General features: G+C 37.4%; 1 protein-coding gene across 5 annotated transcripts in view; it reads left to right on the top strand.

The window, feature by feature from the left end:
* Positions 1-14,980, top strand: part of PAX5 (paired box 5) — a 251,538-nt gene that overhangs the window by 62,461 nt on the left and 174,097 nt on the right. For all 5 annotated transcript variants that reach the window (XM_083420377.1, XM_083420378.1, XM_083420376.1 and 2 more), the window contains 2 exons: positions 2,860-3,025; positions 8,372-8,569. In XM_083420377.1, coding sequence (XP_083276503.1) covers positions 8,484-8,569 — 86 coding nt within the window. In that variant the 5' untranslated portion in view covers positions 2,860-3,025; positions 8,372-8,483. The remainder of the gene's footprint in view (positions 1-2,859; positions 3,026-8,371; positions 8,570-14,980) is intronic.

Raw genomic sequence — 14,980 nt, 5'->3', positions numbered from 1 at the left:
TTTCTTTTCATTTAAACTAGTTATTCCCTTTCCGTCCCATAAATTTCCCCCAGCTAGTAAGATGACCGACATAAATCCGTAGTCCCCTTTAACTGCCAGCAAGAGACTCAGGAATGACTTGCGCGTCGTTTCCTTAGCCCAGCTTGCACTTTGATGTCACGGGACAACCGCAGATCCAGCCCACCAAGGAAGAGAGTGCAGGTCGGTCCGGATTAACAGCAAACAACCCACCCAGGCCTTGGGTAGGAAAGGATCCTTTTCCTGGCATTCTCCCCAGTCCATATATCTTTGGAATGGAAACCCTGACTGCCTTCTTACTCCCATTCATTTTGTACTGGATGAAAACCAAAAGGCTTTAGGTTTGAAATTGGCCATGGGGGGGGGGGGGGAGAAGGTAATATTTTTGGAAGCAGAATATCATGTGCCCCTGTCTGTGTCTACTGTATGTATGTGTCTTTGTCTGTTAGTTTTCCTAAAACATCCACTTGTTTAAACTTCCTAACTCATTTTTACTATCCATTAGCATTGAGCTCCTTAGTTTATTTCCTTAACCCACCCCACCCTCCATGAGGACCTAGCATTATATACACCCAAGGTCTGTAATTCAGGAAATGTGATACCTACGTCACCCCTGCAAACCTTTTACAAAGGTAGAATATCAATTGTTTGATTTTACTCCAATCATGTGCACTGTTGGGCTGCTTAAACCTTCAAACATCCAGGAGCAATAGCCTTGATTATTAGAATTAAAATGTTCCATAGCCTTCTTAGTGAACCTTTATACACTAGGATGCGAGGGAATTCTCCCCTCTGTTATCCCCACTCTTTTTCTGTCTCTGCCTTCCTTTCTTCTCATAAATCGTCCTTGTATTGGGATATTACAGTAACAGTAGTCACCTGGTTGCAACTTTGTTCACTTGGGAGACTACAGTGCTTCATTCTTTGCCCTTGCCTAACTAGCCCAGGTACTCCCAAGTTTGTTAAGTTCAGCTGGGTTTCATTTGCTTTCAGCATTCTTATCTGTTTCAGCTGGGAAGCTGGAACTACTCTACACAACATAACTTCCAAGAGCAGGGATATACGGCTGTCTAAGTTAACTGATAAATCCGACCCCTTTCCTGGTTGCTGCAATATTAACCAGGATTTTAAATCAATAGAGATTGCATCCAAATGTATAGCTAACCAAGACCTAAAAGTACACAGTCCCTTTGCCTAATTTTGACTTTGCAATTTGTAATCTTTGAGGATTCTTATGCAGCCAGCATAGTGAACAATATTTCTATTAAATTACGTTTAATACTGTTAAAGCACATTCACTGGGGTAAAAATAATGACCGAAAACCATGTTCTTTCAACAGCTGAACCCTTTATTATTTTTTTTAAAAAAGCTCCTTCCTTCCTTCCTGGTCCAGAGAGTATTTTAAAGCTCAAAATGAAGGCAGCAATAAAACAAAGAAAGCAAAAAGTGGACTCGCCAAGCTTCATTTTAAGGGCAGAACATTTTAGTCATAACTAGTCAGCTGAAAAATAAAAGATTCAGTTTTTAAAATGAGTAGCTACAGTAAGAGTCTGTGCTTGGTTGACACAAATTACTTTAATAATCAAATAGTTATTGTGGATTTTTCATATGTTCTGACATACTCCAAAGTTTGACAGCAATTTATGAACTGGGAAATTATTGGGTTGAAAATAAAAGTGTTTTATATATGTAACTGGTTTGTTTAATACAGAAACGGTTTGCCTTGCCAACTGATTCTGAACAGTTCAAGTCCTCTGTAAATAGAGAGATTAGCTTATTACTTTTGCTCAGTTGTTGCCAATGATGCTGGTTATTGCAATTATTTGTTTTCAACATTGCAATTTCTCTATTATAAGTAGTTTGCATGATTAACAATTTGGGAGTTAATTATATTTTCTCAGTTAGCTACATGTCATTATATTTCGCGCTCATTGATTTTACCCAGTTAGCTGCTATTCATCTAGTTGAGAACCATTTCACAACAGATAGATGTTTCACCTTGCTAAAGGAGAGTAGTGAAAATACACACAGAGAAAGAATAATCTATTTAGTTTGTCTGAGCCAGGCTCTGTAGGCTCCTAATATTTATAGAGGCTCTTCTACATTCTATCAGCTAGAAGTTATTGACTATACATACATACATACATACATACATACATACATACATACATATGTCTTGAGGACATACATAATTAAACTGTGATTTTCAAAGTAAAAGTGAATGCTTGGCAAATTTCATCTTTCAATAAATTTGCCTAAATTTGCCCATATTTTCCCATTATGGGAAAATATTTGGGCCTTCTTTTCTAACCAAGTGAGATAGGACCCCTGATCCTAAGCACGTTTACTGGAAAGTAGGTCTCATTGAGCTTAATGGTACTTAAAAGTGAGCGTGCTAAGGATTTTCAGCCTTTATATCCACCCTATCAGTTAGGCATCATGAGTGATTTTACATTGCCTGATGATTTCAGGCATTGGCCTAAAAATAACTTTTGAGAGATGGTTTTGCAAATCAGAGGCCTGATTCTCATGCCACATAATCCTGGGTAATTATTGAAGTAATTAGAGTTACACAAGTGTAAAATTGCTATCAATGTCAAATTAGGTCTCAGTAAATAACATTGTTCCTCCTCCTCTCAGCAAATAAACCATAGCCATCATTTCAGAAATGGTGAACTGAAACTGAAACTCTTGTTTAAGAATTTGCCCAGTGCTTGATGGTAGATGGGAATCTATAGCTGAAACAGGCCTTATGTAAGCATCTTCTAAACAGTCACAAAGATGTATTTTTTTCTCTGCTTGTTTTTGTTTTTGTTTTTGTTTCCCCCCATATGTTTCAGGACATGGAGGAGTGAATCAGTTAGGGGGTGTTTTTGTGAATGGTCGACCACTCCCTGACGTAGTCCGCCAAAGGATTGTGGAACTTGCCCATCAAGGTGTCAGACCCTGCGACATTTCCAGGCAACTACGGGTCAGCCATGGCTGTGTCAGCAAAATTCTTGGCAGGTAAAAGGAGATAAGTGAATCTCATTGATTCTTAAAGAGAAAATACCATGCTGTTTGTTATTGGAATGTGTTTTAAAAGACAGTTCGGTTTGTGACTAGGCAGATTCTTGGGAGTTAACCCAATGATGACAAGAATTTCAGAGAAATCCATATCTATCTATCTATCTATCTATCTATCTATCTATCTATCTATCTAACAACCAAATCTAGGAAATGTTTTAGAAATAGATTATTGAGAATATATTTAATAAGTTATTGATTATGGAACTATTTATTAAATGCTTCCTACTGAATATGCTGGCAAATCTGTGAGTCATCTCAATATTATGGAAAATTACTATTTCTGTTTCTAAGAAACATTAGCAATTCAATTAGGAAATAGTTGAGGCACACTCAACAGAACTAAGTAAGCCACATTGAAACTCGTCTGAAATCTACAAATTATCACTTAAAAATCAAGCCATTTTTGGTCATTTGATTATTTAATTTGCATATAATAAAAATCAGTTTAATGATTAATAATCTTAATTACTGAACTTTAAGTGAACCTGTCTGTTCACAGTGGAGATGCTCTAACTGTGTAGCAACAGCAGAATACTTAAAAAAGAAAGGGAAGCTTCTGTTGTTTCAGTATGTAAAGTACTACTGTACTTGACCTCGGCCGAGGAACAGTATGATTGTGGACACAATGATTTTGAACATGCTATGATAGAATGCTCCAATTTTTAAAATAAATTAATCAGGCGCATTAAACTAATGTAACTTGGTTAAGATTGCAATGATCAAGTATTGGCTCTTGCAAAGGAGAGTTTGTTAATGTACCATGTTACTCTGCTTCCCATCACAATGATACTCTTTTCTTTAGTCACACAAAGCATATACCATAATATATTAGTCTTTAAGGTACTGCCAGATTCTCTCAATAGTCTCTCCGTCCACCCATTCCCCAGCAACTTTGAATAAAATCTGGATAGGTTATTTTGTTATCTATCACTTCTTTGTTTTTCACCTGCCTAACCTATAAAAAGTTAAAGGTTTTTGGTTGCATTTGAATAATTTCAGCTGTAATGCTTTTGTGGAAGTCCCATTGCACATAGTGGGCATTACTTCTGAGTAACCATGCATAGATAGAACTCTTAATTTTTTATCACTGATTTTTCAACAGTATATAAATATCTTAAGTTTCATTTTCACTACTATGACTTCTGTACTTCCATTGACTTATATAAATAGAGCTATTCATAAGCAGACGTAAAGATTTGTAGTTAGTGCTGCATAAATACAGTTTCTTTAGAAAGTTGTGCAATTTCACACTAACTAGAGCCAAATTCTCAAGTAAATTTGGTAAATTATGGTTCCTTTTTTTTAAAATAAGGTCATCTTTCCATCTCACTACATAAAAAGTAACGTTTGACCATGGATGCAAAACCAGTCCCATTTCTATTAAAATACAAAAATTCTGCAGTAAAATTAAACATTCTTTATAGTGTTCTGTGCATGTGAATCCTTTCAGTGTCCCCATTCTCTGTGCGAAATCCTCAGAGTCAATAGTGGGATATAGCGAAGGTCAGCAGATACAAGTAGACCTGGATCTTTTCTGTCTTACATCTATTTGACAAAATGTCAGTTCACTGGATTAAAGGGAAGGAGTCTTGATTTTATACTGCCATGTGTGAAAAGACAAAAAACAAGCCAGAGGTGCTGCTCTGAAACTTTAATGGAAATACTCTTGAGTAAGCAGTTTCAAGACTGGATCCTTAAGCATTCTAATATTGATATTTCTTAAAAGAGGCAAGTTAGGAAACTCAGCGAAAAGCCTATCAAAGACACTGGTAGCGTTAAGATTGCACAACTGGAGATTTTTCAGATTTTTGTTTGTGGTTCCGAAGCAGGCCAATATGTATGGTCTCAGGAATGTTATTTAAGTGCAGTTTCTAAAATTACCAGTGTCAACGGCAGCAGTCAGTTTTGTGACATTTTATCTTTGCTACTTCATCCCACCCCGATGGCAGTCACATCAAAGTTTAACTTTTAGCTTACTATTTCTATTAGCCAATGAATAAAACTAATAAACAAGCAACTCATTACCAGTAAGAAAGAACATCTAAAAGTTTTACTGTTTCTGAATAGATTTGTCACTAGATATATTTGCATTGCTATGGAGCTAAGAATTGAGTTCCAGAGCTTTGTCATTTAAGTTGTCAACAATAAATTGGAATTTCATAGCTCATTATTTTCATAACTAATAATTACAGTTGGTAAAATGTCAGTGTAATTGGAGCACTCTCTCTCTGTGAATATATATATGGAACACGCACAGAAAATATGCTTGATTCTACATTTAGGAATCAATATTTCTTAATTTACAACACTTAAACACTGGCACAAAATAAATAGCAACAGTGGCAAACCTTTCAAAGATGTCAACACCAGCAAATTGTTTCTATATTTAATAGTTTGTTGCTGAGCCATCTTAACTATGATTGTTTAACTGATACTGCTTGTGAATATAATGGGATCTGTACAGGCAATGCATTTTAGCCCAATAACAATGCCAGCATCCTGAATATGGGTCTAGATTCTTCCCAAGAGTGAACATTGCATTCTGGGACGTTTGGTCTCCTCAGACCACAAGTTAAGTTATGAATGGGTGCAGTTTGTCTTAGGGTCGTTGTTCACAGCACAAATGAAATTATTTGTCATTACTTGGTTTGATACACGTTTGCTAATTTACCTACCCTAGCATTAGATGAAAATAAGAATGATGTTTCAATCACCCAGTAATTCACAATCCATAGACCCAGATCCACCTATTTTGCTGTACTGTTTGAGGCCCAGAAGCCAGTCTGATGCCGAATCCTGTATACTATCATGTTTAAAATATTAGTGACATTTTAACCTAATAATAAAAAACAGTGCTCTCAGATGAGGTCTCTTCCAAACCTGCTTAGTTTAAATAGTGTAATAGCATTAGGTAGCACAGGGTTATGGCTTGAACGCTGACCTATTAATGAGCAAGTCCCTGGTTTAAATCTCACCACTGCCCTTTCACTCGGTGACTTAAGGCAAGCCATTCTTTCTGATTCTCAGGCCCTTGCTATACTTTTTATAGCAATTTAGACTTCACATGGTTCAGCCTATTGCAAGCTCCCAGACCATTCTCTGGGTGGGAAAATCAGAATTCAAATCCCTGCTTGGCCATAAAGCTGACTGGGGGTCCTTGCGCCAATCAATCTCTCTGCCTCACCTACCTCATAGAGTTGTTGTGAGGGTAAAATAGAAGGGGAAATGGCACCACGTACTGTATGCTGTTTTGAGCTCCATGGAGTAGTATTTAAAAAAAGTGAGAGGTATATATAATAAATAAAAATGATTTCTAAATCAGCTACTGAGGGACAATGAGTGCAAAAGGATATGTAGAAAATCAACTATTTTCCATTGTAAAAATAAAAAGTACTCCTCATAAGCACAGTGACTGATGAGTGGCGACTTTCTTCTTAAGTACTTTATCAGCCCGGTTCTATTGATTTTGATGAGAAGAATTTAAATTAAATTAAAGTTATTTTCCTTAACTGAGTTGAGATCAGGCATGGCTGATTAAAACAGGAGAGTCCATGAAGGCATTTCTTAGTCATACAAATGTACACTATCAATTATTTTATGATATTCATTGTATATACAGTGGTACCTCGGGTTACAAACACTTCGGGTTACAGACTCCGCTATCCTGGAAGTAGTACCTTGGGTTAAGAACTTTGCCCCAGGATGAGAACAGAAATCACGTTGTGCCGTGGCGGCGGCAGCAGCGGGAGGCCCTATTAGCTAAAGTGGTACCTCAGGTTAAGAATGGTTTCAGGTTAAGAACGGAACTCCAGAACAAATTAAGTTCGTAACCAGAGGTACCACTGTACATGAAAACTTTGCAGCTTCATTAGACTCAGTACAATATTTCAGAAGGCTCTAATAGCAAGCGTAACCCAGCCTTCCCCATCCTGGTGCCTTCCAGATGTTCAGAACTACAATTCCCATCAGGCCCAGCCAGCACTGTCTTGTTTCACTAGTATTTCTCAGCTAAAGAGTTGTACAACAGACAATTTCTTAAAAAACCCAATGGGAAAACATAAACACAGGATGTAAGTGAGTTACATATCCTGTTGAAATCAACAGCAAAACTCTCCTTGATTTTAATTGTTCTAATCTCACTTCAGTGTCTTGCCAGTGTGGTGAACAAGGATATTAGGCCCTGACAAAGGGCACCCAGAAAGAAGACGCCCAGCTGAAACTGTGTAGTTAAATGAAAATATGATGGGCACCAAAGTGCTGGATCCAAAATGCAGCCCAAAATTGTAAATTCATATTATTTTAATATGATGTGTTTCTGAGCCTTCTGTATAGAAAAATAATACAGATTTATGATATTGCTAGTTAGAGAGCCTTTGGTTGGTATACAAATAATTGGGTTTTCTGTGTTGAACTTCTCCTGTTGGGACACCGCTGGTTTGTTATCATGGCTGTTCTCAACAAGGTTAGTCCAGAGACCTTGATAGTCTTTAGTCTACAGTAGCTGAGCATTAGACTCAAAGGGTGCACATTACCTAGATTTTCTGTAATGCAACCATGTCCATTTTACTGGTGCCTGTATAGGAAAAGTGCTTGGTAGATTCTTCTTTCATTTGCGTCAGTAAATTGCAATGGGTTACTGAGGAGAATGGTAGTTTAACAGTAAAGCCAGTAGTTCAAAAATTCTCCCTACCCTGAAGATAGCAGTTAGGAAAAATGTGTTTTGCCCTTCACAATTATGAAGAAAAAGGAATGAAGAAAAAGGAGAGAAATTTGTGCATTGTTTTGACTGCACTTACCTTTCCATGATATTGTTTTACCACTTAGTTGCAAAAAGATGGTAAGTCTTAATAGTAATTTACTACAAATGAGACCAATGCTCCCCACCCCTATTTAAGTAAAAAAAAATTATGCCAGTGCCAATTTCTTTTTATTATTGTTGCTATTACAGATTAATAACACACATTTTCAGTTAATTTTCAATTTTCACTTGCCCTTTAAAATCACATCATTTTTATTGCCTTCTGGCCATGAAGGAAAACACACATGCACCTATAGTTATATATCAAACAATCTATAATGGCAAATTTAAAAAAGAATTAGGACACAAAATCATGTGACATTAAACACTTCTAAGTCTTATTGATTTCAGTGGGAGAATTAAATACATGGGTTGCAATTTACTAGGGGTCCATTACATTAGAATATATAATGGGAATGACCACTGAAAATGCATTCCTGAATTGATTTTAATTTTTCTCCCTCTTTCATGAAATTTTGTTGTAGGTACTATGAGACTGGAAGCATTAAGCCTGGAGTTATTGGGGGGTCAAAACCAAAGGTCGCCACACCCAAAGTAGTAGAAAAGATTGCAGAATATAAACGCCAAAACCCCACCATGTTTGCCTGGGAGATCAGGGACAGACTTTTAGCAGAGCGAGTATGTGACAACGACACAGTACCCAGCGTTAGCTCAATTAACAGGTAAGGATCTTTTGGGCAGTACAATGGAGATGCATGTGGGCAGTGTTTCTTATAATCGTCTGAAAATGGAATGGGTCTATTTTGATTATTTGCAGGGCTCTTCACATGTGTAAAAGGCATTCATAGCCATTTTGTGATCTGTTTCTCATGCAATGTTTGGTGCATTGAGCATACCTTGTAAGAAATTTTCTGAAAGGCAAGATAAAAATGAATATACAAAATAAATAAATACGAACATTTCTTTCTCCACAACACCCATTGTCTCTGTCTTGAATTTCCATTTTTCTGCCGTCTAAGACCCTGATATTTGTTATGTGAAAACTAGGAACGTAACTGTTCTAATGCAACAAAGTGTGAGTCTATAACTTTGGAATGTGGACTGGGAAATAAGGAAGAACTAGTCTAGGACAAGGACCATGTGGTCATATTTTGCTAGATTTATCATCCATCTTTATTATTGATTAATTGAAAGTGAACCTGGGTAGATCAGTAATGCATCTACTAATAGAAACAAGTGTGGTAGAATCAAGAGTGTCCTCCAGTTTAGTGACCTGTGCAATGTGTCTATTAAATCTTATGCAGAGGGATGATTAATTTTGCAAAATTCTTTTGAGATTCTTGCATACAAAGTGCTATCTTAGATTGTGTATTATGAAGTTTCTGTAATTTGTACTTGTCCGGTGCATGAACAGTCATGCTTATGAACAGTGTGTCAATTACTGCTTTTCTCAAGAAGCAATCACTGTCCCAATGTGCATAATTGTAGTTCATCACATCAAAAGTTAAGTATATATTTCATAGGAGAACTGAAAGATAATTCAGCTACTAGCTACAGTTTACTTCACAGTAGTTCTAGTTAAGTCCACCTTGTTACCCTGAAATAGATGGCTTGCAGATCACATCCTTTGTGAATTTTTATGTTAAATCCCGAGAAACTAAGCCCCATTAGTGTCTCATGTTTAAGGTAGCAGTACAGCTTAAATTGGGATATTTGGATTTTTTTAAAAAAATATAGAATTTATTTTAAATTTAGAAAATACACACAAGTGGAATACTTTTCTGTTTTAGAAACAACAAGCCCAAAGAAAATTTTCATGGAATTTCATTTAAATGCTCTAACTTTATCTAACAATAACACACTATTTGTATTGCTAGATGTGTAATATATAGCTGCAAAATTATTTTATTTGTTCTTTTCAATATCCAAGCATCTTTCGAACACTCACTAAATACTTAATAATTTCCTCATAGGATTTTAAAATGCCTTTTAAAAGGTTAGGGTACAAAAATTGCTGCTTTTTGACTGGTTACTAATCTAATTGCATATTTTCACCAGATATTTTGCAGTAAGAATATACAGCTTTGCACATATTAATAATATGAAGAAAGTTAGTTCTGTTGAAATTAACAGGGTAATTTAAAGCACTTCCAGATTTTCACTATTATTGGATGAGATTCAATCACATACTGTACTGGCAAATTCAGGTTGTACAATTAAAGTTGATTGGGAGGTCTTGCACGGCAAACCAGCTTCACCTCAGAATGACCTTTTTAAAATAAGGAAACTGATGGGAAAATGTCCTAGAAAGTATGGGATAAAATTTGCTGGATGCAACATCATTTAACCTCCCCACAAGCAAATGAGAATGAATGCCCAATAAATTGCTGATATCACCTAATCTCCTTAAGAACTTTGTGCAGACGAATAATGATAAATGTTCAATAAGTGGGTCACCTGATATTGCAATTGATTTATGTCCCGTTGAATTCAATAGATGTTAAGTGCAAGCGGCTTCACTTTGGCTCCAACTTTTAATTCTAATGCCATTCAGAACATTGGCTTCTGTTTCCTAAACAGAATGAAATCTCAAGCGCTTATATAGAGACAATAGAGCATAACCTAATTTATCTGCCTTTCCATATGCTTTGGTTATTTGGTGTTTACGTGCCCTGTTGCTATGATCATTGCAGGACTGTGGGCAAAATTATGTGTTCAGAAAGTGTCTGGCTAAAATGAGGCTGTACTATTTTTGCATATTGCAAAGTCATTTATTTAAAATGTTTGGCTAAAACTGAGAAGTAAAACAACAGCTTGGCCTATAGGCCAATTAAGGGAAAGTACATGGACTTAAACCAATTTAGTCCCATTGAGGTCAATATGGCAAAGCTGGCAGAAGCCCAAATATTCCTGGGTTGGTTTGGGCTGTCTGGACTATTTTTTGCCTGAAAACAAAATTTATCCTTTATGTGCGCTAGAAACCACCGGCCCAGCTCTGCAATCAGCTATAGTCATACTACTAGTTATACTGTTACAAGGCACGTATCCTGATTCTATGCATAACTAGCAAGTTACTTAACGTTTTGACTTCTGCTACCTGCCCCAAATGAAATTGTTAATGAAGAATACTGAAAAAGCTATGTATCGTAATACATAGCTTTTATATATTATAATACAGACCTGCTGATTCCGTCATTTTATAGCAGAGACTTTGAAGAACCGAGTAGGGTTGCCATACGTCCGGGATTTTGTGAACATATTCGGAATACTGCACTTGGAAGCAGTCTAGGAGGGAAATCACTTAATGTCCAAGAAAATCTGGGTGTATGGCAACCCATGTCAGCAGTGTCATTTTCAGCGATTTTCCTTAAAAAACTTTTCTGTCCAGATTTTCCCTGTTTGAAATATGGCAACCTAGAACTGAGTATTATTAACTTTCTTCCTTTTCTTTATCTGGAGGCCACCAGATTGGGGAAGGCTGCTTTGTAGAATATCATACATGAATAGACAGGTTCCTACCCAAAAAGCTTTAAGTCTAAGTTAAGTAGTGAAGGGGAAAACACAGCAGAAATGAGGGAAGGGGGAATGTAGAATAACAAAACAACAAAAGGAGGGGGGAATTTATTTATTGCACTGTAACCCACGTGGTTGCATTAAATATGGATCCTTAAACATAGATGTACACACACACACACACACACACTTCAATATAGAGCTGTGTCATGCAGCTCCACGTTAGTCTCTGGGCATATCAGAGCGGCTAAGGTAATAGAGGATGGATGAGAGTAAATGCAGGTACATGTAGTTACATTTTTTTTTTATTTCCCAAAATTCTCTTTTGTAAACACATGGGTGAAAAATACAGAGTTTGGCTGTAAACCTTAGAACACCAGCTGTTGGTGACCAGTAATAAGGGAAACCTATTAACTTCATGCTCTGCTTGTGAGAACACAATCGTACCTGTCTGGCCACAGCCAGTAACACTGCTGAACTAGATATATACCTTTGGTCTTCAACTGCAAGGCACATATCATGTTCATAAAATGAGCAGGCACAGGTAAATTTTTTGCATATTTTTTCCCTTTCAGTTACTCTTCCTGTATTATTTTTGAATATTACTGCCTAATTACTTAAAATGATTAGCAGCTAAGTTCCAAATAAGTAAGTCACAAAACAGGTTGGTACAGTTTGCATGAGATAAACCCCCTGCTGCAATCTGTTCAATCTCTCTCTTTCTGTCTCTTTTCATAACACACATTTATGTACATACATGAGGGGCTTAAAGGAAAGTTGATACCTTGTTGATTTTTGCATTTCAGAGAAAGAGAGAGAGAGAATTAAATCTCAATCCTGACTTATGTGTCTGGGACTGAGGTGTTCTAGTTGTTCTTTTCTTTCAATTCATTCCTCTAGGTCTGGTATTCGCAGCAGAGTCTTGATCCTACACCAATAATTGATAAAACACAGTGCCATCTCAGCTGGGCCCCTGCTTACGTCATTTGTCTACTGTGGATATATAAAAAAATGTTTGCAAGATGACAAGTAAACTTGAATTCACCCCTAGTGAATGAAATGCTTTATAGTTCTGGGAAGATAAAGGTATAAGTGGAGAGACAATAGCAAACGGGCAGATCTGTGCACATTCTGACACAGAAAAAGTGCATGCTTCTGTCATCTACTGCACAACTTAACAGTTTCTAGGAGAGGGCAAATTGGTGTCCTTTGAAGAAGCGACTATGTCTCTTTCACCAAGTACATATTTCTGTATAGCAGGAAATATATTGATCAGATATTTTAATTTATAAGATGCAGAATAAATTGAAAATGTGTAAATAAATAGAGTTTGCAGGGCAAAGAAAGCAGGTCCATCTGAATGTTATTTTAAAACCTAATAAAATCTAGCAATATTTAGGGATGATTCATAATTCAGGTGGCATTCATGTTTTGCATGTAGCGTTTGATGCTTGAACACATGAAATGAGGATGTGTGCCTGTAAGCATAGGGTGGACACGCAACAGGGAGTCACAATCATTCATTCAAGTTCATTGAATGTTCATTCAGTTCATTCAAGGCCAGTCTTCTCTAACCAGTTGCCCCCACAGAAGAACCTCCCCACCTGCCTTGACTAGCTTACACTCCACGTGGTATTGCTCTGTAAAATGGAGAAAGCTATGTCCTGTGTGGAAGCACAAAGCAGAAAGGAGACATATGGGACATTCTGCCTTATAAGAAGTGCCAGGTTGTTCCCTGGCCAGTCTGGAAGGCACCACCATCTCCTCCGTGCTCTGAACAATCCCATATGTGCTGGGATTGTTTGAGGATGCTCAGTAAGGAGGAAGTGAACTTTGTATATACTCAAAAATGTATTTTATTTTTATGGATCAGGAAGCCACCCTGGAAGCCTTTTTGGGCAAACACTGGGCAAAATACTTTAAAATAAATACATGCGCTTCTTTCTTATACCTAAAGAGAGAGAGAGATTACTTTAAATTAGGTGCTGTGTGAAATATCCAACACCAGCCCTGCTCTGAACCCTGTACAGATGCCAGCAGAGTGATTGGTGTGTAGGAATTGCACCAGTCACCTGTTTGGTTCCCAAGGCCATTTACTCAGTGCAAAACCACTCTACAGCCTTGTGCAGCTTGAACAGGCCAGTTGCATGCTGAGATGCAGGCAATGTGAAATGTAGCAGCCGATTTGCGGCAGTGCAGATACAGCCTCTAGACCTTCATTCTAGCTAGCTAGTGTGCGAGGCTTCCAGTGGAGAAGCTACTGTACATTCAGAGAATACTTGCAGAGCAGACCTAAGAAGTAGAGGCTCGTGTTGCCTCATCATCTTCAGGCTGAAATTCTCAGCTATGGGTTCCTGTTACTTTTAGGTGTGCCTCAGTTCCTCCCCATGTAAGAAGGCTGCACACTGTGTCTTTGTATGATTTACTGCTCTTACCTTGCTTTCTTCTAATCAAACTCTTCTAGAGGTGGGTACTTTGCTGTATCTCTGCATTAGGTGTGATCAGATCAGCTTAGTCACCCATGATGCAAAGACAGAGCAGAATTAAGCACCTTCTGCATGGCTCACTGCTCTGTTCCCTGGGCTTGTACAGTCTAAAACTATGTTCAGGTCTGAAACAGGCCTTGAACTAGAATTGGGGGTCACAAACTCTTAAAATGCAAACTCTTTAGTGTACAGGAGTTTTCGGTTTTACTTATTTCTTTGAAATGTGCTTCAGCTTTCAATACTTTTGGAAATATAGTATTACTCAAAGAGGGTCCCATCCTGAATTGTTCATTAAGTATTAACACAACACAACAACTACAACCAAACACTTCAGGTGGAACTTGGAGTAAGCCCATTGAAATTAACAAGCACAACTACCATTATGCCTATTAATTTCAGGGGGTCTACTCTGAGTAAACCTTAGTTGAGAACCACCCATCATAATCATCTACATTTTGGTAAATGGTGCAAAGGAAGAGGCAGATAACAGTAATTTGGCACTGTCACTTTATGAGTTGATGTTCTGAAATGCCAAAGAGGAAAATGTTTTGTTTTTTTAAATGACAGGAGAGTGTTCTTCTGTGAACATACTAAACACGAAAAAACAAATCTGGAAGACAACCAGGCAAAAGCTGGGAGTGTGGCCAGGAACTCATCAGGCCACAAGCTGCCAGCTAAAATATTATATTAAAACAGGCATATATACTGTGTGGAGAATTATATCAATTAACTGTGTGCTATTTGATAAAAGACCGTTCTATAGTGAGTGCATCAATCTTGTTCTTATTTAAATCAATGGCAAGATCTCCATTTGCGTCACTAGGAAAATATACAGAGAAGACCTCCTGCGTTCAGGGCTCTTAATGCATCTCCACGGTGGATTTTCCATTGTTAACAATTTATTTTATTTTATGCTAACTTCAGTTCTCCAACCCAGCATTAACAAAAGCCTAAACCATATGTAGCACACACACACATTTTGCTGCCTAAAATGTGTTAGCAAATATTTTGAAAGTAGATATGATTCTAGATATGTATGTATAAGTAAGTTGGCACAAAAACCTGGGTAAAACCTCAGCGCCTAGGACTTGCCGATCGTCAGGTCGGCGGTTCGAATCCCCGCGGCGGGGTGCG

This window comes from Podarcis tiliguerta, assembly GCF_965153285.1.
Source record: "Podarcis tiliguerta genome assembly, chromosome: 17".
Taxonomy (NCBI): domain Eukaryota; kingdom Metazoa; phylum Chordata; class Lepidosauria; order Squamata; family Lacertidae; genus Podarcis; species Podarcis tiliguerta.
Note: the sequence above shows the minus strand (reverse complement) of the source record. Positions and strands in the feature narration are given on the sequence as shown.